This window comes from Tenrec ecaudatus, chromosome 10 (genome assembly GCF_050624435.1).
Source record: "Tenrec ecaudatus isolate mTenEca1 chromosome 10, mTenEca1.hap1, whole genome shotgun sequence".
Classification (NCBI taxonomy): Eukaryota; Metazoa; Chordata; class Mammalia; order Afrosoricida; family Tenrecidae; genus Tenrec; species Tenrec ecaudatus.
This window is the reverse complement of record NC_134539.1, coordinates 1,683,293-1,705,331: the sequence shown is the minus strand read 5'-3', so window position 1 is coordinate 1,705,331 and position 22,039 is coordinate 1,683,293. Positions and strand designations below refer to the sequence as shown.

Here is a 22,039-nt window from a genome sequence, read left to right as displayed (position 1 = left end):
AGCGGAGCGGGTTCGCAGAGACTGGGGTTCGGGAGAGGATGTGTACATGGGGGTGAAACCCTCCCTCCTTCGCAGAGGCGCCAACGAAAGACTGAATGGGCGCTGCTTCACAAGAGCTCGCCCTTAATAAACGTAAACGGGAACCTGAAGCCCAAACTGCCGTAACCAGGTAACGCGCCGGCGCGCACGCGCAGGCGCCGCCTTCGCCCGACCCCCGCCGCGGAGTCGGAGGCCGACGGCGGGCTCGGCGCATGCGCGCTGGCCGCCAGCTGCAGGCCGGCGTTCGGTTCTAACGGAAGGGTCGAAGAAACGCGCCTGCGTCACGGCCTGCTCAGGTTCGCGGTTAGCTGAGCACGGACATCGCCTGTTCGAGACCGCACCTCCCACAGGGTCCTGCGTGAAGAACCCCCCCTCCCGCTCCCGGAGGAGAAGAAAAGGTCGAAAAAAGGGACGGTGCAACCGGGCCTGGGGCCACCCCGGCAGCTCAGGTGGGCAAGGGGCGGGGCGGGGCGGGGCGGGGCGGGGCGAAGGGACGGGGCGGCGGGGGATTGGACGGGCGGGTGGGCGGGGCGGGCGATACCAGGGGCGTGGCAAGCACGGGGCGGGGCAAGGCTGGGGGCGGGGCCATTGAGGCAGAGGGGCGGGGCCTGGGCGGGTGCGCGCTGACGCGGCGGCCGGACACGTCGGCGGCGCAGCACCGGAGCCGGATGTGCCAAGATGGCTGCTGCGGCCGCCGTTCCTCCGCTTGTGGCAACCGCCGGGTGGGCTTTCCCCCGCGGTTGCTGAGCAGCCGGCCGGCGTCGGCGTCGGCGTCGCTGCGGGCCGGCCTCGGGCGGTCAGCGCCGCTCTGGTGAGTCGACGGGCGCGGCCGGGGAGCGGGGCGGCCGGAGGGCTGGCCGGGGAGGCCGGGCGCCGCTCCTTCAGGGCCCCGAGCTCCGCAAACTCCGGTCAGGGCACGGGCGCGGCTGCCGCCCCGCCGCCCGCCCCTTACACCGACGTGGACCTCGGCGCCCTGACCAGTCCCCCTGGGCCACGGTGACCTCCTGCCCCGGGCGGCGTGAGGGTGGCCGGGGAGCCCGCGGGCGTCTCCTCCGCGTGCAAGTGTCTGAAGACGTTTGCTCTCGTCGCTGCTGGAGAGTTTTCCGCGAGCGAATCGAGCCCCCGCAGCCGGGCCTCCCAGACAGGGTGGCCGGGTGTTGCAAGAGGTGGCCGGACCTGTGTTTGATCTCAAGGGCCGGGGGTGTGGGGACAGCCCTCCAGGAGGCGGACGCTGCAGCCTGGCTTGCAAGAAGGCTTGTTCTCAGAGGTGGGGCTACAGGTGTGCCTGTCCCGATCCCCGCCCCCCCCCCAGCACTGGGAAGCCCCAGCAGGCAGTGACAGGCACACCGGTTTCAGCCCCCTGGGTTTCCACACCACACAGCTCTGCTGCTCTCCTGCCCGTGCCCTTCCTTAGGGTTCTGGGTGTGGGCATCTCACAGCGATAAGGCAAGAGTGACTCACTGACCTTAGCAGCCACTCCAGTGACCCGAGAGACCATGTGAACTCCATCCCTTCTCGGGTGTCCGGTGGACCCCTGGGGCCTTGTCATTTTCAGCCTCTTTTCTCCCTTACCCTGGAGGAGTGTCCTGGATCAGGACTCAGAACAGGCAAAGGTTGGAGCTGAGCTGTCTGTGTGTGTCCAGGCGGACAGGATTTCAGCTTGGCTTGTGTTGTCAGTTCAGACTGGTGACTGCTGGGGGCTTCAGTTGGTGTAGACCAGTCTTTCCCTGAGGGGGTGAGGCCACTCCCTCTCTGACAGGCGCGAAACAATCCAAGGTGGCCGCAGAAGCATGTAACCCACACCTTATCCTGGGCGGTGGTTTGTCATTGGCAAGGGCGCGCAGAGGGCCTTTTCCTGAAAAGAGAGTGGTAGGTCAGATCCGTTTGAGAACCTGGTATAGATACCACTTGGGGCTGGTGGTCCTGGAAGAGAGAGAGAGAGAGAGAGAGAGAGAGTGTGTGTGTGTGTGTGTGTGTGTGTGTGTGTATTTCACACAGGCACCAAGAAAACAAACCACACTCCCTGCCATCGAGTCAATGCCAACTCAGCGACCCTACAGGACAGGGTAGAACTGCCCTGTGGGCTTCTGAGACCTGGACTCTTTATGGGAGCAGAAAGCCTCTGTCCTCCCCCAGAGCAGCTGGGTGACCACAGGCCAGCATGTAAACACTACGCCGCCGAACCAAACTCAGTACCATCAAGTCAGTCCTGACTCACAGCGACCCTGTGGGGCGGGTCAACTGCCCCTGCGAGTGTCCGAGACTGCAGCTCTAGGAGCGTACAAAGACTTGTCTCTCTCCCGCAGAGCAGCTGGTGGTTTTGAACTGCTGACCTTGCGGTTAGCAGCCCAGCGTGTAACCGTGACACCACACCAGGGCTCCTCACAGGGGCACAGGACAGCTTGACTCAAGAGCTGGGGTCACGCCGTGTTTCTTGCAGGAGAGCAGCGGGTTTCCCAGGCTAAACTGACTGCCGCACAGAGTAGGGTCCCCGTGGTGTTGTAGATGACATGCCGTTGCATGGTTTTTCTGCGGCTGAATAGAGGGGACAGATCAAAAGGAAACAAAATTGTTCCAGTCAAGATGGACATCGTACTCAACAGCTGACAGCGGGCGGCCCCGTAGCTGAGCAGCCACGTGCCTTTGTGGGACAGCTCTTGGTCCAGGGGGTTGGGAAACCCGTTTTCAGAAGGGTCCTGCGAGGGAATGGGTGTTGGAGTATAAAACAAGGGCACTCCGATCCTGCTTCAACAGCCGTCCTAGCCAGCCTTTCCTCCTGGGGCCACTCCGCTTGACCCCAGACCTGCGTGTGGGCATGGTGGTCCGTGCCCAAGGACCCGTCCTCTAGGCCATGAGTGATTTAAGTTGGAACATTGCTGAGTGTGTGTGAACCGGGGAAAGAACTCCCTGTCCGCTCCTGGCGTGTGCTTTGTTTCTCCCGAGAGGGACGTGGGAGGCAGGGGAGGACTTGCAGCCCCAGACCACTCTCCCCAATCTCTGTGGAAGTACTGTGGGCCCAGCTGGAGCTGGACTGTGGGTGCCGGGGGGCTGTCCTGCCCAGTCAACTCCCAGGACATACAGAACCCAGCCGTAAGCAGTCTCTGTTGGCACAGATCCTGAGGACTGTCTTTAAGGCCGTTCTTCGAGTCCAGGGGGTGTCGGGTGCTGCCAGCGGGACTGTGTGAGTGTGTGCATGGAGGCACAGGGGCACCGTTGGGGGGGGGGGGTTGTCTGAGACTCTCTTGTCTTGGCTGGAGCAGCCGGCTTCATCTTTTCCCCCTTGGAGTTTGAACCCTTGACCTTTGGGTTGGTAGCCCAACACTTAGCCCACTGCCAGGACCAGGGCTCCGAGGGGCGGGGCGGGAGCTTACATTTGTAAGCAGCTTTACGTAAATACCTACTTAAATGTCTTCACTCACCTGCCTGTCCGGGAGCTTTCCTACAGCAAACAGAACACACACCTGTGCTGTTTGTTCTCATGGGGGCGGGAGGGGGATTGCGCTGTCAGGGGTGCGGCGCGCTAAAGACAGAGCTCTTGGAGTTTTGCTGCAGACCCGAAGTTAGCGATTGAGGCTCCGCCTCCACATCCCCGTCCTGGGACCTGTGTCCTTGGCTCCCTGGCTGGAGGTGCTCTGGTGTCTCAATGCCGGGACCAGCAGCCCTGCTCCACAGCAGTGCCCTGACTCAGATGGCTCCAGCCACAGAGCCTCCCATGGAGACAGTTCCACAGATGATCTGACGTCTTCATGTGCGCCCTGCCCCAGGGGGTCTTACCTCACTAGTGGGTGCATCTGTCTGAGGCCGGAGCCGATGTCACTGGGCCTGGTGAGACTCGATGGAGGTGGGCAGGCATGTGGTCACGGACACATGTGCCCTCGCCTGGCGTGGTGGGCGCCCATGTGACTGGCTAGCTGGAGGAGTAGCCCTGCCCACTGAGAGGCACAGGACAAGGCCCTGGCCCGTCCTCACTGGTCACACGGCTCTGTTCTGTCCCAAGTCCTGGTTGCGGCGAGAGCGCTGCAGGCCGCATTTCATGTTCCTTTCTCCTCCCCAGGTCAGAGGAAAGAGTGCCTGGGCTGGCTTCTCCCTGCAAGCAGCGTCTCCCTCTGCAGCCCCGCCATGCAACCCCCGCCCCCCACCACCCCAGCAGGTGTGGCTGGGCCACCTCCCGTGGGAACCCCGCGTGGCACTGTGTTCTGGTCCAGCAGTCCGTACAGAAGACGGGGCCCCGGGCCTGCACCAGCAGCACCTGTGACCTGCCCCCTGCAGCCTGTCACAGACCCTTTTGCATTCAGTAGGCAGGTGCCCCAGGAGGCATCCCTGGACCCTGGGCCAGGCCCTGCCCTGGGGCTACCTCAGCAGCCTGCTCTGTCTTCATCTCAGGGACCCTGTGAGCCAGGTCCCACCCTGTTCCCACAGTCCGGGATGGGCAGCAGTTCCTTCACTGCCTCCCTGACCTCTCCGGGACTGTCTGGTCCCGAGTCCAACAGGAGCCCAGCTAGGGGGCCTGCCTCCGTTGTTGACCTGCCTGGCCCGCCAGACCCTCCTCAGTTCGTTCCCAGAGTGAATTCTGATAGTTCACAGGGGGTGGCCCCTGGACCAGCCCGCCCCCTCAGCAGGCAGGACCCCCATGACAGGGCTGGGGCCCCCTCTACCATGTCCTTCCCTCAGCCATCCCAGCAAGTGCCGGGTTCCTGGGCCCCCGCCCAGGGCGGGCTGCAGACCCCACACCACGGGGCTGTCCGTCCACTTCTCACCCCTCAGCCCGGCGGGCACCAGGGCCTGAGCCATGAGCAGCAGTACCACTCGCCAGCCGGGGCCGAGAGGAGCGAGACAGCCTGCCTTCAGAGTGGGGGCCCCTCCGCCACTCCCTTTGACCCTGAGAACACGTTCCGCCAGAGCCCCAGGGTGGGCCCTGCCTGGGCCAGCCAGGGGTTTAGGCAGAGCCCAGGAGAGCCTGCTCTGGGCAGCCCACTTGCTCAGGGCCGCAGTGCTCACCACCGCCAACACTACCCGCAGTGGCTGGGGCCCAGCTCAGGGGCTGGCTCCCTGTTGCCCCATGGCGGGGAGGCGGAGAATGAGGAGGACCTGTCCAGGTCCACAGAGACTGCAGGCACAGCGGGGCCTTCATCATTTGATACCTTTGCCCCTGGCCAGCCTCCCCCTGCTGCACACTTGGGCCCAGGCAGCCTCAGCCAGCCTGCCCTCCAGGGTCCCAGCGGAGAGACCACCCAGCCAGCCACTGGGAACACATCCATGGAAATGTGGAGTGGCACTGTGGGTGGGGGAACCCACAGCACCCTTGGCTCACGGTGGGAGAATGTAGAGAACCTGGAATTTGTCCAGAACCAGGAAGTTCTGCCCAGCGAGCCCCTGCCTCTGCCCCCATCACCCCCGAGTGAGCCCTTCCGGTATAGTGCCCACTCCGGGCATCGTGTCACCAGCCATGCTGGGGCTGGGGGGCCACATTGGGATGGCCCCGACACAACCATGCTGCCCACCAGGCCCGAGGGCATACCCTCCAGCCATGGTCCCCCGGGTGGGAGCTCGCTCTGCCCCCAGGAGCTGGCACACACCTTCATCCAGCAGGAGGTCGGGAAACCTGAGGAGGAAGCTCCAGGCAGCTTCTTCCAGCAGATCGATTCATCCCCTGTGGGCACAGAGATAGAGGTGGCACCCGGGAGCCAGCCCTTCCGGCCCCGGCTTCCCCCACCCTCCACCCCCAGCCCCCCGAAGCCCACGGGGGTGTTCCAGACAAGCGCTAACAGCTCTTTTGAGCCTGTCAGCTCCCACGTGGTTGGGGTGAAGCTGGTGGAGGCCGATCGGGCCAATGTGGTTGGGGAGGTGCGGGGCAGCCATACCCGCCAGAGGAGGCCTCGGGGCCCCGCTGCCCCGGGAAACCTGGAGCAGCCACCCGACAACATGGAGACCCTCTTTATGCCGTTGAACCGCCCCCTGGCCCCCGGCAGCACTGCAGACGCCGGCCACGGGCTTCCTCCTGGGGGACGGCCATCTGTGGAGACCAGGCTTGCAACGCCTGAGAAGAGGCCCTCGGCCAGGGCCCACGGGACGGCAAAGTGTGAGAGCCCAGCCACCACCTTGTGGGCCCAGAACGAGCCCCCTGACTTCGGGGGCAATGTCCTCCTGGCCCCTGCCGCTCCTGTGCTCTACGTGCCCGTCAGGCCCCAGGCCCCAGAGGTGGTCCAGCCCCCCGACGAGGGCCTCTGTGGGCAGCAGTCCCATACACCAGGCCCTGCCCCCTCCAGCCAGGGCCAGGAAGGCATTGGTGCATCCGAAAACCTGGAGAACCCGCCCAAGGTGGGCGAGGAAGAGGCCGACCCACCGCAGGCCAGTTCCAGTTCCAGCCACACAGCTCTGCTGGCCTCTCCAGCCTTGGGGCCTGTGTGCAGCCTGCAGGCCTCAGCTGCCCTGCCCAGCAGTCTGTCTGTGTCCTCCTCAGGTTCTCATGAGAGGAGCCTGGCCCAGCTTGACTCTGTAGTGGGGGACAGGCCGGCCTCTGGGGAAGGCACCCCCTCCTTAAGAAGCCCACCTGGGGCCCATGTCAGCCCAACACTGCCTGGCCTCCTGGCCCCAAGTAGTTTTGCGCAGGCAGCTGGTCTTGATAGGCTGGCCGCTCAGCCTGCCGGCACGCCGGCCCAGCCACCTCCTGCAGGTGCTCAGAGGAGCTGCGATGCTGAGAATGCGCCTCACCCTGGGGCAGTGCCGGGGGACAGCAGCCGAGAAGTGGCTTCTGGAGCCCTGGACTTCACGGTAAGAGGGCCGTGGGGGACCCATGAGAGTGATCCCTCCTACCCCAATGCCTGGGCTGCTGAACTCAGACCTCCTGCCATCAGGTGACGAAGCCAGGTCCGGGCAAGAAGGGCACAGAATGGGCCCAGCCCGAGGTGGGGCCTCCACAGCAGCCGGCGGTAGCCCCACCACAGCCCCGAGCAGCGCTGCTGGAATCTCCCAGCCTAGGAAGCCCACCGGCACCAGACGAGGCCCACGGTGCCGCCCCCCAGCCAGCAGCGAGTCCCGCTCTGGTTGACCCTGGTCAGCAGACGCAGCCCTGCCCACCTCGGTCCTCCAGTGCGTCCGTCACCTCCACCAACTCAAGCCACGTGGCCGGGCGGTCAGAGGTGCCATGGCCTCCCCTGCCTGCGGACCTCTCGTCTTATTACTACTACAGACCTTTCTATGACGCCTACCCGCAGTACCCCCCACAGTATCCACTGGAGCCCGCAACAGCCCCCGCCTATTACCAGGTACGCCGAGGGTCCTCGCTCATGGGATGGGGGGGCCTGCTTTCTTGTGCAGCCCCTGTGGTGACTCTGAGTCACTGAGAAGTCACTGTGGGTCCTGTGCCTGCCCACCAACCCTGGCTCTTGGCAGCCTCGCTCCTGTGTCACCCCATGTCCCCGTCACCACCTGCCTTGCCTTGGGCCCGGCAGTGCACTGAGGGCGCTGGGTGACGATCCAGCACACTGTGTGGCCATGTGCTGCTGGGTTGGGGGTGTGGGGGTGTGGTGGGGGACGGGCAGCTCAAGGCTGAGGGGGTGATCAGAAAGGCCAGGGAAAGGGAGCTGGCACAAGTGTCACAGCGTCGGGGTGCGAGAGGGTCCCCTTCTCAGTACAGCTATGGTGAATGCTGCTCCAAACGGCCTGTACTGGGTGGGAGGACTGGGGACACAGAGACTGAAATGTGGGTGCCTGGGCCTCTTCCATCGCGGCCTCTGATTTCTGCCCATTGCGTCTGTGTGTGGGTGTCTGCTGCCAGCTTAGGACAGGGTGCCTGAGCAGGGCGAGCCCCCTCTGCCCTTCACACGGCTGTGCGCTGAGTCCCCAGCAACAGGCAGGAACGAGGGCGGTCTGCGTGCCCACCCCCACCTCAAGTGCAGAAGCTGTTGGTGTCCTGCAAGGGCCTGTGCTCTGGCTGCGCTCCGGGAGGAAAGGGGCCTGTCAGTGCAGATGGGCGCCTAGGCCCTGGGGAAACAGGAAGGAGAAGAGCTGGGAGGTCGGGCTCTGCCCCTTGCCTGTTGGGGTCGGGGTGAGCTCAGCGTGCCGGGCTGGCCATGGGGAAGGGCCCCGGGTGTGTGTGCGTGCCCTGACACTCCATGCCATGCTCTCCTCCAGGATGCCTACAGTGCCTACAGGCCCTTCGACAGCACCGACGGCTACCGCTGCCCCGAGCCTGAGCGACCCAGCTCCCGGGCCAGCCATTGCTCAGACCGCCCAGCCCCCAGGTGGGTGGCTGCCCTCCTCAGTCTGCGGGGAGGGACCTGCAGGGGGACAGGGCTCGTGTGTGGCTGCAGGCGGCTCCCTCCTGGCGTGTCCGGTACCTGGTTGTGTACTTCTCCTTATCAGTGCCCTTTGTCCCCTCGGCCTCTGGCTTTGCTGCCCCGTGCTCGGTTATCTCAGGGTGCTCCCTGCTGCCGCCACACGCATGTGCACACATCGGGCATGCATGTCATAAACGCCCGCTCTGGTGAAGCAGGCAGCAACCCCCCTGTGCGAGCTTCTGGGCCCACTGGTCACTCTGGGATGGGGACAGCCGCTCTAGTCGCTCCTCTCTGCCTCCTGGGTCCGCTGGCACCGTTTCCAGGCGACGGAATCCCAGAGGGAAAGTTGCATTGCTCTCTCCCTTAGGAAACTAGTGACACGCTCCTCTCCTTCCCTCAACACGTCTTCCCCTTCAAGCCACTCGGTCCTGACGTGTCACTCCTCTGTGACGTGTGGTCGGCATGGCTGCCCCTCCCCCGTCCTATGCCTCACCTATGCTGAAAGCATATGTGGGGCGTGTGCTCCCGTCACCCAGCCCTTTCCCGGGACCCCGGCGTGTGTCTCCCAGAATTCCTCCCAGCCTTGTCTGCCTCGTAACGTGGCCTCCTTGTCAGTAGGCCATGATGAGGCTTCTCCTATCTGTCACGCGTCGTCAGCTTGACCTGAGCACGCTCTCGGTCAGGGGTGGCCCCCGTGGAGCCTGCCCCTGTGGGTGCTTGCAGCATTCGCAGGTCCACCCAGCCCAGCTGGTCTGTGTAGCTGAGAGTGGGAGTTGGAGCCGGTGGATGGAAGCAGTCAAGTCTTCCCTTCCCCCAGGAGTCACCAGCCAGCTAGCTGGACGTGGGTCTGGGGTTTGAGCTGAGCAGTGGGTTCACCTGGGCGGCCCCGTGGGGGGGGCCACGCAGGCGAGTGGCTGCCTCTTCAGGGGCGTGTGCTCCTATTCGGCAGGAGGATGGCTGAGGCCTATGCTCTGGTGGGCCGAGCTTCACCTCATCGTGGACCATCTGAGTAGACTCTCCTTGGTGCCAGGCCCGGAACACTGGGCCAATGGGTGGGCAGGCATGAGAGAAGCTGCAGGTCACCCAGTCTCCTGGTAGAGACCATCAGCCAAAGGGCCCAGGGCCCAGAAGGAGTGGCCTGGGCTGAGGGAGGGCAGGGGCTTCCTGGAGCCCAGCAGAGGGTGCTGCCGTGGGAGCCCCCTCTGCAGACAAGGGTCACTGAGGGGCCGTTTGGGGGCGGTAGGAGGCCTGCTGCCCCTACTCTGGGAGCGAGACCCCTTGGGCTGTCGTGAGGGGCATGAGAACAGCCTGTGTATAGCTCAGACCCCAACAAGTGTAAAGGCTTTCTGTTCCCCACAGACCCAGCTGGGCTCACAGGTGCCACCAGCCCAGAACCGGGCTGTGGGACGGCCTCCTGGCCCTGCCCCCAGAGTGCGCAGCCAGCTCTGCCACCCACAGAGACCAGTGTCCCTGGGGTGGGGTGGGTGTGTGGCTCTTACAGGGCCACCAGCCTCCCAGCAGTCCCCCTGCCGAGCGAGTGCCCCTCTGGCTGGAACAGCAGTCAGCTAACTTCTTAGACGGAAGAGCCAGTCATCTTCCAAACCACAATTAAAAAACACTCAGGAGCCATGAATGTATTTTTACAAACAACGAAATCACCATTCTCCAAAGGTGAACCTGTGAATGTTTTATTTGCATTTCCAGGTCACATGCGCATGCCACAGAGCTGAGGTGGCCCTGCAGCCACAGTGCCCACCTCTGGGGCTGGGGCTGGCGTCCGTGGCCGCTGTCGTGGGTGTTGCTGACCAGCCTTTGTCTCGTAGGCCGGCCTACCCAGAAGGGTACGGCTCCTCCAAAGGAGGGTGGAGCAGCCAGAGTGACTACTATGCCAGTTACTACTCCGGCCAGTACGACTATGGAGGTGGGTTGGGAAGCTGACAGCGGGCCCCGGGTCCTTCCATTGGCCTGGGAGTGTGGTGGTGGCACTTTGGGTTGGACTGCGATCCACAAGGTCAGCAGTTTGAGACCAGCAGCCGCTCTCTGCAGAAAGGTTGAGCTTTCTACTCCTGTGCTCAGTCAGTCTCGGAAGCCCACAGGGCAGGCTGCCTTGTCCTTAGGGGTTGCCTGGGAGGCAGCGTGGGCTTGATGGCCAGTGAGGCACATGTTTTGTTTCTGATGAGCCCGGGCCACTGCGGAGCCGTCCTTCACTCCCCGCCAACCCCTCCCTCCCAGACCCTGCCCGCTGGGACCCCTATCACTACACCGCTCGGTTCAGGGATGCCCGTGCCTATGACCGGAAGTACTGGTACGACGCCCAGTACAGCCCCTACCGGAAGGAGCCCTATGCTTACGGGGACAGGTGGGTCGGCCAGCTCCCCTGTCTGTTTGTCCTTGGGCCTGGGTGGTGTACCCAGGAGGCCTCTCCCTCCGTGGGTTCTGCAGCCCAGACTGAGAGGTGCTCCCAGGGACCCGGGCCTGCCTGTCTGGGCTGCACGGGCAGAACCTTGGCTGGGACAGAAACGCTGGCCTGCCTGGCCGGGGTGGGGGGGCTGCTGGGATGGGGCCCTGTGGGTTGTGCTTCGAGTGGGAAGGGGAGGCTAGGTCATGAGGAAGCCAGTTACCGGTGGTCCTGAGCTGCTGCCCTGTGTCCTCTAGACTCGACAGGGACGAAGAACCCTGGAGGTATGACCCCCGCTTTGCGTCCAGCTTTGAGGAGGACGCGGAGCTGCACCGAGACCCCTATGGGGAGGAGGGGGACAGGCGCAGTGTCCACAGCGAGCACTCAGCCCAGAGCCTGCACAGCCGCCGCAGCAGCTTCAGTACCCACTCGCAGCAGGTGGGCGTGCCGCCAACACACACACACACACACACGGCCCCTTCCTAGCAGGTGTCAGGTGTCCTGGAACTCCAGCTCCACCCCCCCCCCCTCCAGCACATGCCCTCAGGGCCTTGGTGAGGGCTGGGTAGAAGCAAGCTCCTTGAGGCAGTGAGGAGCTGACGGGCTGTCTGAAGGAGCCCGTGTAACGCCTCTGTCTTGCTGGTTCGAGGACCACATGGGCACTGCCTCTTTACGAGAGCAGCCCTGGCCCCTCTCCCGGGGAATTGAACCCACCACACGGTGACCCAGCCCGGCGAGCGCCCCCCAAGTAGTGCCCCTCCCTCGTGTGTTTCAGAGTCAGATTCATAGAAACCACCACGTGGTGACTGGTCCCTGCGAGGCCCCGGCCGCATCCGGTTCCTTCCACGGGGACTACAGTTACGGGGCTTACGGCGGCAACTTCAACAGCCTGCAGGGCTTCCCCGAATATGGCTACCCTGCAGACGCCAGCTGGCCCACGGCCGAGTCAGGTGGGCCCAGAGGGAGAGACAGCAGGCCCCACGAGGCGCTGGCCTGGTAGGGTGGTTCGCATTTGTGGGGCCTGGCCTGGCTCTCCCTGCGGGTCTGAGCTTGTCTGGGTTCAGTGCCCCCAGACCCTGGCTGCCCTGCTCCTATACCCCGAGCCCAACCTCTTCTTGGCTGGCGCTTTCTTGTGCCCCAGGTGTAGGCCACCCTGGCACGTGGTTTGGGAGGAAGCAGCTCCTAGTCTGTGCACAGGTCCCCCCGGGGCCTGATGAAATGGTGTTTCCCAGCAAAGGGCTCACGCACAGGGCCCTGAAGCCTCTCGACCATCCCAGCGGGGTGCTCCCTGAGGCGCCCCTTCGGGCATGAGAGAAGAGACTTCCTACTTCTCTGGTGTCTTCCCAGGGCCTCTAGAACACAGCCCCAGAAGTTGGGGTTCTCTCAGAGGCTCTGTGGGCCGTTGGAATGTGTTCTGAGAGACTGGGGTTCTGGGTCTTCATGTGTGGTTGGCGTCCATGATTTCTGGGTGACAGGCAGGCCCTGATGGCAACATGCTTGGCCGCCATCCAGGGGACATCTTGGGGGGTACAGGTGATGCCAGCCTGAGTGCAGCGCAGGGTGACTGGTCTCTTGTCGGTTTGCGTCCCGCAGCCCCGTCAAGGCCCACATCGCCCGAGAAGTTCTCAGTGCCCCACGTCTGCGCTAGGTTTGGTCCTGGTGGGCAGCTCATCAAGGTGATCCCAAACCTGCCCTCGGAGGGACAGCCGGCACTGGTGGAGGTGCACAGCATGGAGGTGAGGCAGCCCCGCCCGCGGTGCCCTCCATGGGCCCAGCTGGCTGCTGGACCTGCTCCATCGGAGAGCCAGGCCTCCCTCCACAGCTGTGCCCATGCTGGCTCTGTTGTGGATTCGGTTTTGTCGGGTCTCGTCATCAGCCCTGGGACGGCTGAGCAGGCTGGCCCTTCGACCATGTAGATCGGGGCCCTTGCACGGTTTGTGGAGGGAGCGGGGGTCGCACGCGGGCGGCCACCATGTCACCTGCCCCCCTGCAGGTGCTGCTACAGCACAGCCCTGAGCAGGACGAGATACGCGCCTTCCCAGGCCCACTGGGCAAGTACGTGCCGCCTGCCTGTGGGTCCTCAGCTGGCCTGGGGGTGCAGCGATGCCGGCACTGAGAACCCTTGTCTCTGCAGAGGCGACACCCACAAAGTGGACGTCATCAACTTTGCGCAGAACAAAGCGACCAGGTGTCTGCAGAGTGACAGCATCGTTGACAGAGAATCGGCCAGCCTGCTCTGGAGCCTCATTGTCCTCCTGTGCAGGCAGAACGGGGTAGGCTGCTCACGGAGCCTGGGGAGCCGTGAGGATGATGCTCCCGGAGAGGTGCCTTCTGGGGTGCCGCCCTTGGTCTGACTGCCCACCCCTGCTGACCCACAGACGGTGGTGGGGACCGACATCGCAGAACTCCTGCTGCGGGACCACAAAACCGTGTGGCTTCCCGGGAAGTCGCCCAACGAGGCGAACCTCATCGATTTCAGCAGCGAGGCTGTGGAACAGGTGGAGGAAGAGGAATCGGGGGAGGCCCAGCTCTCCTTCCTGACCGACAGCCAGCCAGTGGGTGCCGAGCCCCTGGAGCAGGAGACAGAGCGCTTCCGGGAGCTGCTTCTCTACGGCCGCAGGAAGGTGAATGACTGTCCCTGGGGGGCCCACCTTCCTGTCTGGGCCCTGCCCCAGTCTCGGTACCGTGTAGTTGTGTGTGACACACACACCCACCCACACACCCTGCCACCACCACCCCCCGCTCCCTCCCTGCCCCGGGAGGCAGAGAAGGGTGTGTGAAGACTGACCCTGGAGACCTGAGCTCATGGGAGGCAGCATCTCAACCTTGCGGGCTGGAGATGGCTCATAGGCAGCTGGAGCTGGGGGACACACGAGGGTAGCAGTGGGCCCTGGTCTCTGCGGAGGGTCTGTGTCTGTGTCCCTGCCATGTGAAAAAAACGTACGTCTGAGAGCAGCTGTCACAGCTGGCCCCGATGCCCAGTGTGTTAGCCTCCCAAGTCCGTGCTCCTTGGGGTGAGAGGGGACTGCCCCCGTGAAGGTCCAGGGCAGGCAGGTGCCGGCAGAGCCCAGGGACTGTGGGGACCTGGGGTCTGAGGGTCGGGCTCCTTACCCAGTGAGGCTCTGGAAACACCTGTTGGCAATAGAACTTGGAGCAGGGGGAATACACCGAAGCCGAGGCTCCAGGTCCGAGAGTCCGGCCCTGGAGACAGGTCCTCCTGCTGTGAGCACACTGCAAGTCTGCACTGCTCGGGGGCCCTGGCCTCCGTAACCCCCAGGTACCTTGCAGGACGCGCTCGAGTCTGCGATGAAGAAAGGCTTGTGGGGTCACGCCCTGCTCCTGGCCAGTAAGATGGACAGCCGGACTCACGCCAGAGTCATGACCAGGTAGAGCTACCAGCTGGTCTGTGCTGGGGTTCTGCCCCGAGCTCCGGGCTGTGTGGTTGGTGGTCTCTGTGTCTGACAGCTGTGAAGATGAACTCACGCTGTTCCTGGCCACCTGCCATGTGCCCTTAAAACCTGGGCAGGCCCTGGCTGACCCTGCTGTCCGCCTACCCAGGTTCGCCAACAGCCTGCCCATCAATGACCCCCTGCAGACAGTCTACCAGCTCCTGTCCGGCCGCATGCCGGCGGCATCCACGGTGGGTGGCCCCAGGTCCTTGCTCCCACCCCCTGGCCGTCCTCAGGCAGCAGGACCAGCAGGTGGAGCGGGTGGCCGGAACGTTCTCTGCGCTCTGTGTTGCAGTGTTGCGGAGACGAGAAGTGGGGAGACTGGCGGCCGCACCTGGCGATGGTCTTGTCCAACCTGAATGACAACCTGGAGGTGGCATCTAGGACTATGGTCACCATGGGAGACACGTTGGGTAAGGCTCTGAGCCGCGGGCCTGCCTGTGCCCCTCGAGGGCGGGCTCTGCCTGTGCTGATGCTGGCCCTGCATGCCCCATAGCCTCCAAAGGTCTCCTGGGCGCGGCACACTTCTGCTACCTCATGGCCCAGGCTGCGTTTGGCGTCTACACAAAGAAATCAGCCAAGCTCGTCTTGATTGGCTCCAACCACAGGTGAGGCCCCGTGGCATGGTGGCAGCTCTTCAAGGGCCAAGTGGTGGGCAGGAGACCCATCCGGGTGGCCCTGCCAGACCCACACGCCACTCTCTCCAACAGTTTGCCATTTTCAAAGTTCGCCACCAACGAAGCCATTCAGAGAACGGAAGCGTACGAGTACGCGCAGTCCCTCGGGGCCCACGCCTGCGCCATGCCACACTTCCAGGTGCGCCAGGGCGGGGTGGGGCGGGCTGCCTCAGGGTCCACAGTTAGAGTGGACACCACAGCTGATCCCTGGGGTCTGGCGGCCATAGGTGTTCAAGTTTATCTACGCCTGCCGGCTTGCTGACATGGGACTGGCCACGCAAGCCTTCCACTACTGCGAGGTCATCGCCAAGAGTGTGCTGGCACAGCCCCAGGCCCACTCGGCCGTGCTCATCAGCCAGTTGATCCAGGTGCGTCCTTCGGGGAAGCCCGCAGGTGTGACTGGGTGCTGGCACTGGGAGCTTGCCAGTCCCTGTCCCCGTGTGAGCCCCCACCCTGACCCCCGGGTGAGACCAAGACAGTGGGCTCACTGCAGTGTCTGGGGCCTGGTCCTAGCCACAGGCCACACTCACATGTTAGTGAGGGTGGGACCTTCTGGAAAGGGCTGTTGCTCACAGTGACTGCTTGGTCCGTCTCCCCTCCCCTAATAGGGTTTTTCAGAACTGTGCTCCAAACTTACAGAATAGCCCCTGCTCCCACCACCAGCCTAGCAATGGGTGGTTCCCGCATGGTCCCGCTGGGTCCCTCGCCCGCCCAGTGCCGGACCTCAGCTCAGAGTGGGCATGGTGCCTGTGCCACCTGTCTGGCAGGGTCTCTGCCTGAGGAAGTGGGGGAAGGTGGGATCTGTTCCATACACCCCCTCTGACCCCCACCCAGGGAGCCGTGTCGGAAGCTGGTGCTGGCTTTCAGGGCACTGGTTGGGGGCCCAGCACTGCTGCTCAGGGCAAGTGCCTCGCTGGGGGGCACTTCCCCACCCATCATCACCCCTCGCGTCCTGCAGCCCTAGGCCCCAAGAGTAGACGAGGCTGAGGGAAGTGCAGCAGAGGCAGGCCCTCAGCCCCTGGGGGCTGCAGCTGGATCCAAGACTTGCCCTCTCCTCCGGCCTGACTGCTCACGCAGGCACAGCCCCAGGGAGGGCCGAGGCAGCCACTGCCACATGGGCACAGTTAGGGGCACACTCCAAGCCCAAGTCCGAGCCAACAGAGGCCTCATTCATGGTCCAGGCCCTGGTGAGTTTGGAGAGGACTGTGGCCTGCCGCTGTCCACGGTCACAGGCCTGCGTCTCTGCTCGTCCCAGGTGGCCTCCAAGCTACGCCTCTTCGACCCGCAGCTGAAGGAGAGGCCGGAAGAGGAGTCCTTTGTGGAGCCTGCCTGGCTGGTCCAGCTGCAGCAGGTGGAGAAGCAGGTGCAGGTGGGCTCCACAGGACGAGGAGCTGGGGCAAGGGAGCGCCACAGGCAGAGGTGGCTCTGATGGGCCTGGTTTGTCTCCCTAGGAAGGCACCGGGGCCTGGTGGCAGGACGGAGCTCTCTCCTCACAGGGCCCTGCCACGCCAAACTCGGAGGCAGAGACGTGCGAGGCTCCAGGCCCCCAGGCCCCGCTGCTGGCGCTGGCACTGCCCCTGCCGGGCATTGAGCTCTCTGGCCCTGGCGTGCATCTGCTGCCCTCAGGTAAGCACCAGGAGGGCTCCAGTGAGGCAGCGTGGACCTGACGTCCTGGCTCTGGCTGGTGATGCCCTCCCCTCTGCTGTCTTCTCAGCTCCTCAGACGCCCCCTGCCAGAGCGCCCATGCTCCCTGTGCCACCCCCGGGCCTGACCGAGTCGGGGCCTGGCTGCGCGCCCCCAGGCTCTGCAGTTGGCTTCCCGGAGTCCCCGTGGCTGGACCCCACAGCGCCGTGCCCAGGCCTGCCTCAAGATGCTTCCCGGTGGCAGGACCCAGGTGGGTGTCGGCGTCAGGCTTGGTCCCTTTCTGGGGGGAGGGGGAGCCTGGGAAAGTCACAGCCCGTCTGTCTAGAAGGGAGGGACGCTGGAGCCCAGCTCCCGCCACAGCAGGTGCCCAGGCTGACTGCTTGTGCTGGCTGGCGTGGGACTGAGACAGACCGGCGAGTGTGGACTAGGCATTGCGCTGGGCTGACCCTGCTCATCCGCCGGGATGGACAGAGGCGGCAGCCACTGGATGACATATGCCCTCAGATCCCACCTGGGCCTGCACGACGCCTGCCGCGGGCCCACCAGCTCCTGCTCCTGCGTGTTCATGGCTTGTTCTGGCTTCTGATAGGGACCCTGCCCCAGGAGCCGCCCCGGAGGGACGCGCACTCGGAGCTCAGAGAAGAGGGCTTTGGCGGGAACACAGCCCATCTGGTACGTGCGGGTGTTTTGGGTGTCTCAGCTGTTTGCTTCCGCAGGTGAAGTGCATCCCGCCCCCGTCCTCCATGAGCAGAGCACACAGGGCCACGGGGCTTCTGAAGGTGTTTGGGGGGTCCTTTCTGAAGCGCTGGTGAGGGGTGCGGCCTGGAGGGAGAGCCCGCCAGAGGCCCCAGGGCTGGGTGGAGACAGACTCGGCCCAGTGAACGGCATCGCTCTCTCCTGTGCCAGAACGCCAGAACCCTCCTGGACTGGGCCGTCATGTCGGGCCCGGGTCGGGGCCAGCACAGAGTGTGTTTGGAGGGTGGGCACATGGGCTTCGACTGGGCTTCTGGAACCTTCTCTGCGGAGCAGCAGCTGCTCGGGCCAGCAGTCGTTTGGAGCCTTCCTCGTGTTCCCGTGACTCGCTGGTGGGAGTGAGCGTTCGCCTTGGCGAGGACCAGCGCTCATGGCGTCTCACTGCCAGGCTGCAGCGCAGCTGGCGCTCCTCTGACCATGCCCCCTACCCTCCACCCCTGAACAAGACTGCCCCCTGCTGGGCTTTCCTCCCTGTGCCCATGGTGCCACAGGTGAGCCTGACCTGCTGCCCTTCTCCGGAACAGGACTCGGTTAGACCGCCGAAGGACCTGGAGCCCGCCCTGGGGTGGGAGCAAATGGACTCTGGTGGGGCAGCAGCAGCATCTGAGCCCAAGAGGCCTGTGAAGGGGGCCAGGAAAGAGGCCAGTGAACCTAAAAAGGTAACAGCCCCACCTCAGCCTGGGGACACACGCTGTAGGAGTCTGACTGACGTGCGGGCTCGTGTGTTCCCTGCATGTGTACACAGGTCCCTGCTGAGCCCCCAGGTGACCCCAGCCGAGCGAGCCCCACGCGGACTGTGGGCTACAGAGCTTGCTCTGTGCTCCCCGGGGCCAGAGCGCCCTCTGGATCTGGGGTTAACACCACTCGACTAGGATTAGCCGGCCATCACCCCAGGGGCTGCAGGACTGTGGGAGGCAGGCTTGCATTTCTCTGAAGGGGACAGGGTGGGGCAGGGACACATGGGAGAAAGAGCAGACCGCTGCACCCTGCCTCTGTCTGATGGTTTCTGTGCAGAGTGCCGAGTCCTGGTTCTCTCGGTGGCTGCCCGGGAAGAAGAGGACAGAGGCTTACCTGCCGGATGACAAGAACAAGTCGGTGAGCGGAGGGTCTGCCCGGGCTGCGGTGCTGCCTCACACATGGACGCCCCTGCTGAGGCTCCTCTCCTCTCCTCTCCTCTCTGCCGGCAGATTGTCTGGGACGAGCAGAAAAACCAGTGGGTGAATCTGAATGAACCCGAAGAGGAGGTGAGTCGGTGGGGGTGGGGTGTGTGTGTATGTGTGTTTTTCTCTCTGGAAACCCTTGCCTCCGTCGTGACACGGCAGGGCCCCGAGCTGCAGGATGTTTCTGAGGCTGTCTTCCTTTTGCAGAAGAAGGCTCCCCCCCCACCTCCAACAGCATTTCCCAAGGCTCCTCAGGCTGCACCTCCTGGCCCTGGTGGCCCCCCCAGAGCTGCGGTGAACGTGTTTTCTAGGAAAGCAGGTACCAGCCAGAAGGCGAGCATGTGCGATGCTGGGTTCATGGCGGGCATCTCCCACCTGTGAGAGCAGATGGGGATTTGCCCGCATGAGCCCATTGAGTGGCGATGTCAGTCCTGCTGGCACTGAGCTTGCCTCAGCAGCTCTCTCTGACGACCTGGTGGGCTGCAGGAGCCTGCCACAGTGCCTGAGCCCACCCAGTCTGCTCAGCAGGTGTCTCCTGTCATTGAGGCCATGGGGGTGGGAGGGTAGGTCTGTGGACTGAGCTCGTGCCTCTCCCTCTCCACAGGGGGGACCCGAGCTCGATACGTTGACGTTTTGAACCCAAGTGGGACCACGAGAGGTGACCCTGTCCTCGCTCCCGCAGAATTCTTTGCCCCCCTTGCCCCCCTCCCGATTCCTGCACACGTGTTCGCCCCAGGCTCAGGTGAGCAGCCCGGAGCCTAGCCCTGCAGCAGTCTTCCCCGAGGACCACACGTGACAACCCATTCCTTTCACAGACACTGAAGAGCCCCAGGCGGCAGGAGTGGGGGTCCCAGGTGGACAGGCCACAGCTGGGGGACAAACTAGGCCAGAGCCCACCTCGGAGACTAAGGTGAGTCTCGGCAGGGGCTCTGTCACCCGCCACCACCTGGTGGCCATCAGTTCAGCCTGTGCAGGCCTCTGGGACATGGCCGTGAGCATCACAGACTGTTGCCAACTCTGCACGGGGAAGTGTGGTGCCCACCCTGACCTCCAGCCTCGTTCTTCGCAAGAACCGCTGTCTGAAGTTCATCACGGAGGCTCCCCTGAAACGGGCAGGCTGCAGGGGCGCTCCGAGGAGAGCCCACTGGTCCGCCCCTGGTGAACAGCCTGCCCGCCCATTTCTCTCGGCAGATTGTGAATCCTGCAGCGAGGCCCCTTGGTTCCCAGCTCTCGCCCTGCAGCGTGGACACGTCCCGGGGAGGAGAGGTGAGCCTCGGCTACCTTGTCCCTGCTGCAGAGGGCTTGCTCTCTGTGGACGGACACGAACCAAGGGCCCAGGCCCCGTAGGGCTGGAATGGGGGTCTGGCCCTACTGGTGCTCACCAACCAGCTTTGGCCCTCGCTCTCCCTTCGTTCGGCAAGTGCAGCAGAGTCTGGGAGCCGTTCATGTCTTTGGTGTCACCAAGCTCCCTGACTTAAGCCAAGGGACACGCAGCCCCTGGCCCCAGCTCACAGTGACAGGAGCCTGAGGGGTGTCTCAGTTTCTAATGGCACCTTGGGGCTGTCGGGGTCTGACCCTGCCACTGGACACGCTGGCCTCTCACTGTTGTTTGCCTGTGTGGGTGTCGCTGCACTGACTTACCTCTGAGCGCCGTCTGTCCACCTGTCCCTCTGCTATCCATTCGTCTGTCCGTCTGTTTGCACGCGCTGCCTGAGGTTGGGCCTGCCGGGGCGCCCTGGCCTCTGACGCCGTCTGTCCGCCTGTGTTCTTGCTGTTTTGTAGCTCTCGCGCTGGAGCTCCCTGAGCTCGCTGTCGCGGGAAGTGAGCCAGCACTTTGACCAGGTACCTGCACGCTGGCTCTCTCCCTCCGTGCGGTCGGCCGTGAGCGAGCGCTGGGCAGCTGGGGCTGTACCAAGTGGGGCTCACAGTGGGAGGGGAGGCAGCTGCCCCCTGGCATGGGCGTCAGTGGGGGCCAGCGGCCAGGGCTCAGCGGCAGGCTCTGCCCCTGCTGGCAGCTCAGGTCCTCACTGGGAAGCAGGAGGGCTCCTGTGCACGCTGCCCACTGGTCTGATTTAGGTGTGGTTCACAGGTGCCCAGCGACCAGCCTCCTGCCGGGCTCCCCCCAGAGGGGGCCGTGCCCTTCTACAACCCCGCCCAGTTTGCACAGGTAAGTGACCACCAGTGGAGACCCAGGCCCAGCCCCACTCCCATCAGGCCCGTGGCTCAGCACGTGGGACGCTGCCTGCCATCCTATGCTCAGAGCCCGCAGCTCTCAAGGGCCTTGATGGGAGAGTGTCCCCGGGTTTTCTCTGGCTTCTTTCTCCTCCATCACCCCAGACTGACACGTTTTGGGGTGGGGCTAATGGAGGAAGGGGCTTGGGGGAAGGGCCGTGGTATTCAGAATACAAACCCTGGTGGTGAGCTGGCGGGCGTCGGGTCAGAGTGCTGTCTGTCTGTCTCTTGGACAGGTGTCTGCGGCCTCTGGAGGCTTGAGAGCGGGGAGGATGGGCCAGAGGAGACACCTCGCTCTGGACTGATTGCTCAGCTGCCCTCAGCATTGGAACCCCCCACTTCTCTGCCGAGGGCCGGTGGCCGTAGCGCGTGTGCGCCCTATGATTCAGATGCCACCACCCAGCAAGCCCACTGCAGGGTGCTACAGCTCGGCTAGGTGTAACTGTGTCCCGTGGTGCGGCTGGAGGGGCCCTCAAGAGGCCGCAGCTCTTGCCTCACTCTGCTTCCGGGCCACGGGAGCAGCACACACAGAGGCGACCCTCACTTGGCCAGCTTCTGGTCTGCCTGGTCGCGGAAGGCCTTTTCCCGACCAGGGTGGCTTGTCCAGCTCCACTTCCTCTGCTGTGGCCATTTGGGACCACCAGTGACTGATTCCATAGCAAGGGCGGGTGCTGGCCCTGCCCGACCACACCCTCGGTGCCCCCGCCGAGATGGAGCCGCACACAGGCTCACTCGGGGGTCCAGTGATCCGCGGGGACCCACAGTGCTGGCTGCGAGGCTGACGTAGGACGGGGTCACGGGCCAGGCCCCCAGGGAAGGCGTGCTCTCGGGCTGGTACACGTGAAGGGCAGGCAGGGGCAGAGGCAAAGCCTGAGCTCTCATTTTTGCCCCTGTGCCCACACCTGGATCTGAAGCAGCAAGGAGAGACCGACTCAGCTGTGTCCACGGGGAGTTTGAGGGGCTTCAGCAACTGCCTCAGACCTGCTGGAGTCGGTGTCTGCTCCTGAGGGTGGGGTGCAGTCAGTCAGCCAGGGGGGCTGCCCCTGCAGGCCCTGGGGCGGGCGCCTCTTTGCAGATGGAGGTCCCCATTCCCAGCCCTCCAAGAGACTGCAGCATCCTGTGGCCCTGCCCGGGTGACCACTGGGGCTGCCGAGTAGACTGCCAACCACTGTTGATTCAAGACGCTTCCTCGAGGCGGGAGCTGCTATTTTTCCTAAATGCAAATTGTTACACTGCAGATTGTTAAATAAAATATTTTGCGCGCCGGCGCTTTCTCCGTGGGTGGTTTCTTGGAAGCCGGGCGGGCCCACCTGGCCATAGGGTCTGGCCAGCACTGGGCTTTTCCCTCTGGGGGTTTGGGTCGGGCCAGCGCAGGGCATTTCCCGCGGGCCTGGGTCTATCGCTGACC

The 22,039-nt window shown here is 64.2% G+C and overlaps 1 protein-coding gene across 3 annotated transcripts; it reads left to right on the top strand.

Annotated features, from left to right (window-relative positions):
* The first annotated feature begins 296 nt into the window (after positions 1–296).
* On the top strand, positions 297–21,905 carry SEC16A (SEC16 homolog A, endoplasmic reticulum export factor). Of its 3 annotated transcripts, none has more exons than XM_075559822.1 (32): positions 297–488; positions 4,094–6,810; positions 6,894–7,304; positions 8,173–8,282; positions 10,142–10,239; positions 10,551–10,677; positions 10,974–11,154; positions 11,492–11,666; positions 12,310–12,452; positions 12,710–12,771; positions 12,851–12,989; positions 13,095–13,340; positions 14,005–14,102; positions 14,275–14,356; positions 14,461–14,578; positions 14,662–14,773; positions 14,876–14,981; positions 15,070–15,210; positions 16,098–16,211; positions 16,294–16,468; positions 16,557–16,736; positions 17,076–17,158; positions 17,764–17,898; positions 18,254–18,334; positions 18,427–18,483; positions 18,607–18,718; positions 19,004–19,141; positions 19,215–19,309; positions 19,591–19,665; positions 20,182–20,241; positions 20,489–20,566; positions 20,868–21,905. In XM_075559822.1, the coding sequence occupies exons 2-32, from the start codon at positions 4,159–4,161 to the stop codon at positions 20,934–20,936; spliced, it is 6,453 nt and encodes a 2,150-aa protein (XP_075415937.1). In that variant the 5' UTR covers positions 297–488; positions 4,094–4,158; the 3' UTR covers positions 20,937–21,905. The 3 variants fall into 3 exon arrangements, with proteins under 3 accessions (XP_075415937.1, XP_075415936.1, XP_075415938.1); XM_075559821.1 differs by lacking the exon at positions 297–488 and adding an exon at positions 681–850; XM_075559823.1 differs by lacking the exons at positions 297–488; positions 20,182–20,241 and adding an exon at positions 681–850.
* Positions 21,906–22,039: the final 134 nt, after the last annotated feature.

Excerpts from the sequence above, each read along its gene's own strand:
- SEC16A (XM_075559822.1), top strand. The coding sequence starts at position 4,159 with ATGCAACCCCCGCCCCCCACCACCCCAGCAGGTGTGGCTGGGCCACCT. Across the intron at positions 8,283-10,141 it reads TCAGACCGCCCAGCCCCCAG|GCCGGCCTACCCAGAAGGGT; the intron begins GTGGGTGGCTGC and ends TTTGTCTCGTAG. Across the intron at positions 12,990-13,094 it reads TCCTGTGCAGGCAGAACGGG|ACGGTGGTGGGGACCGACAT; the intron begins GTAGGCTGCTCA and ends GCTGACCCACAG.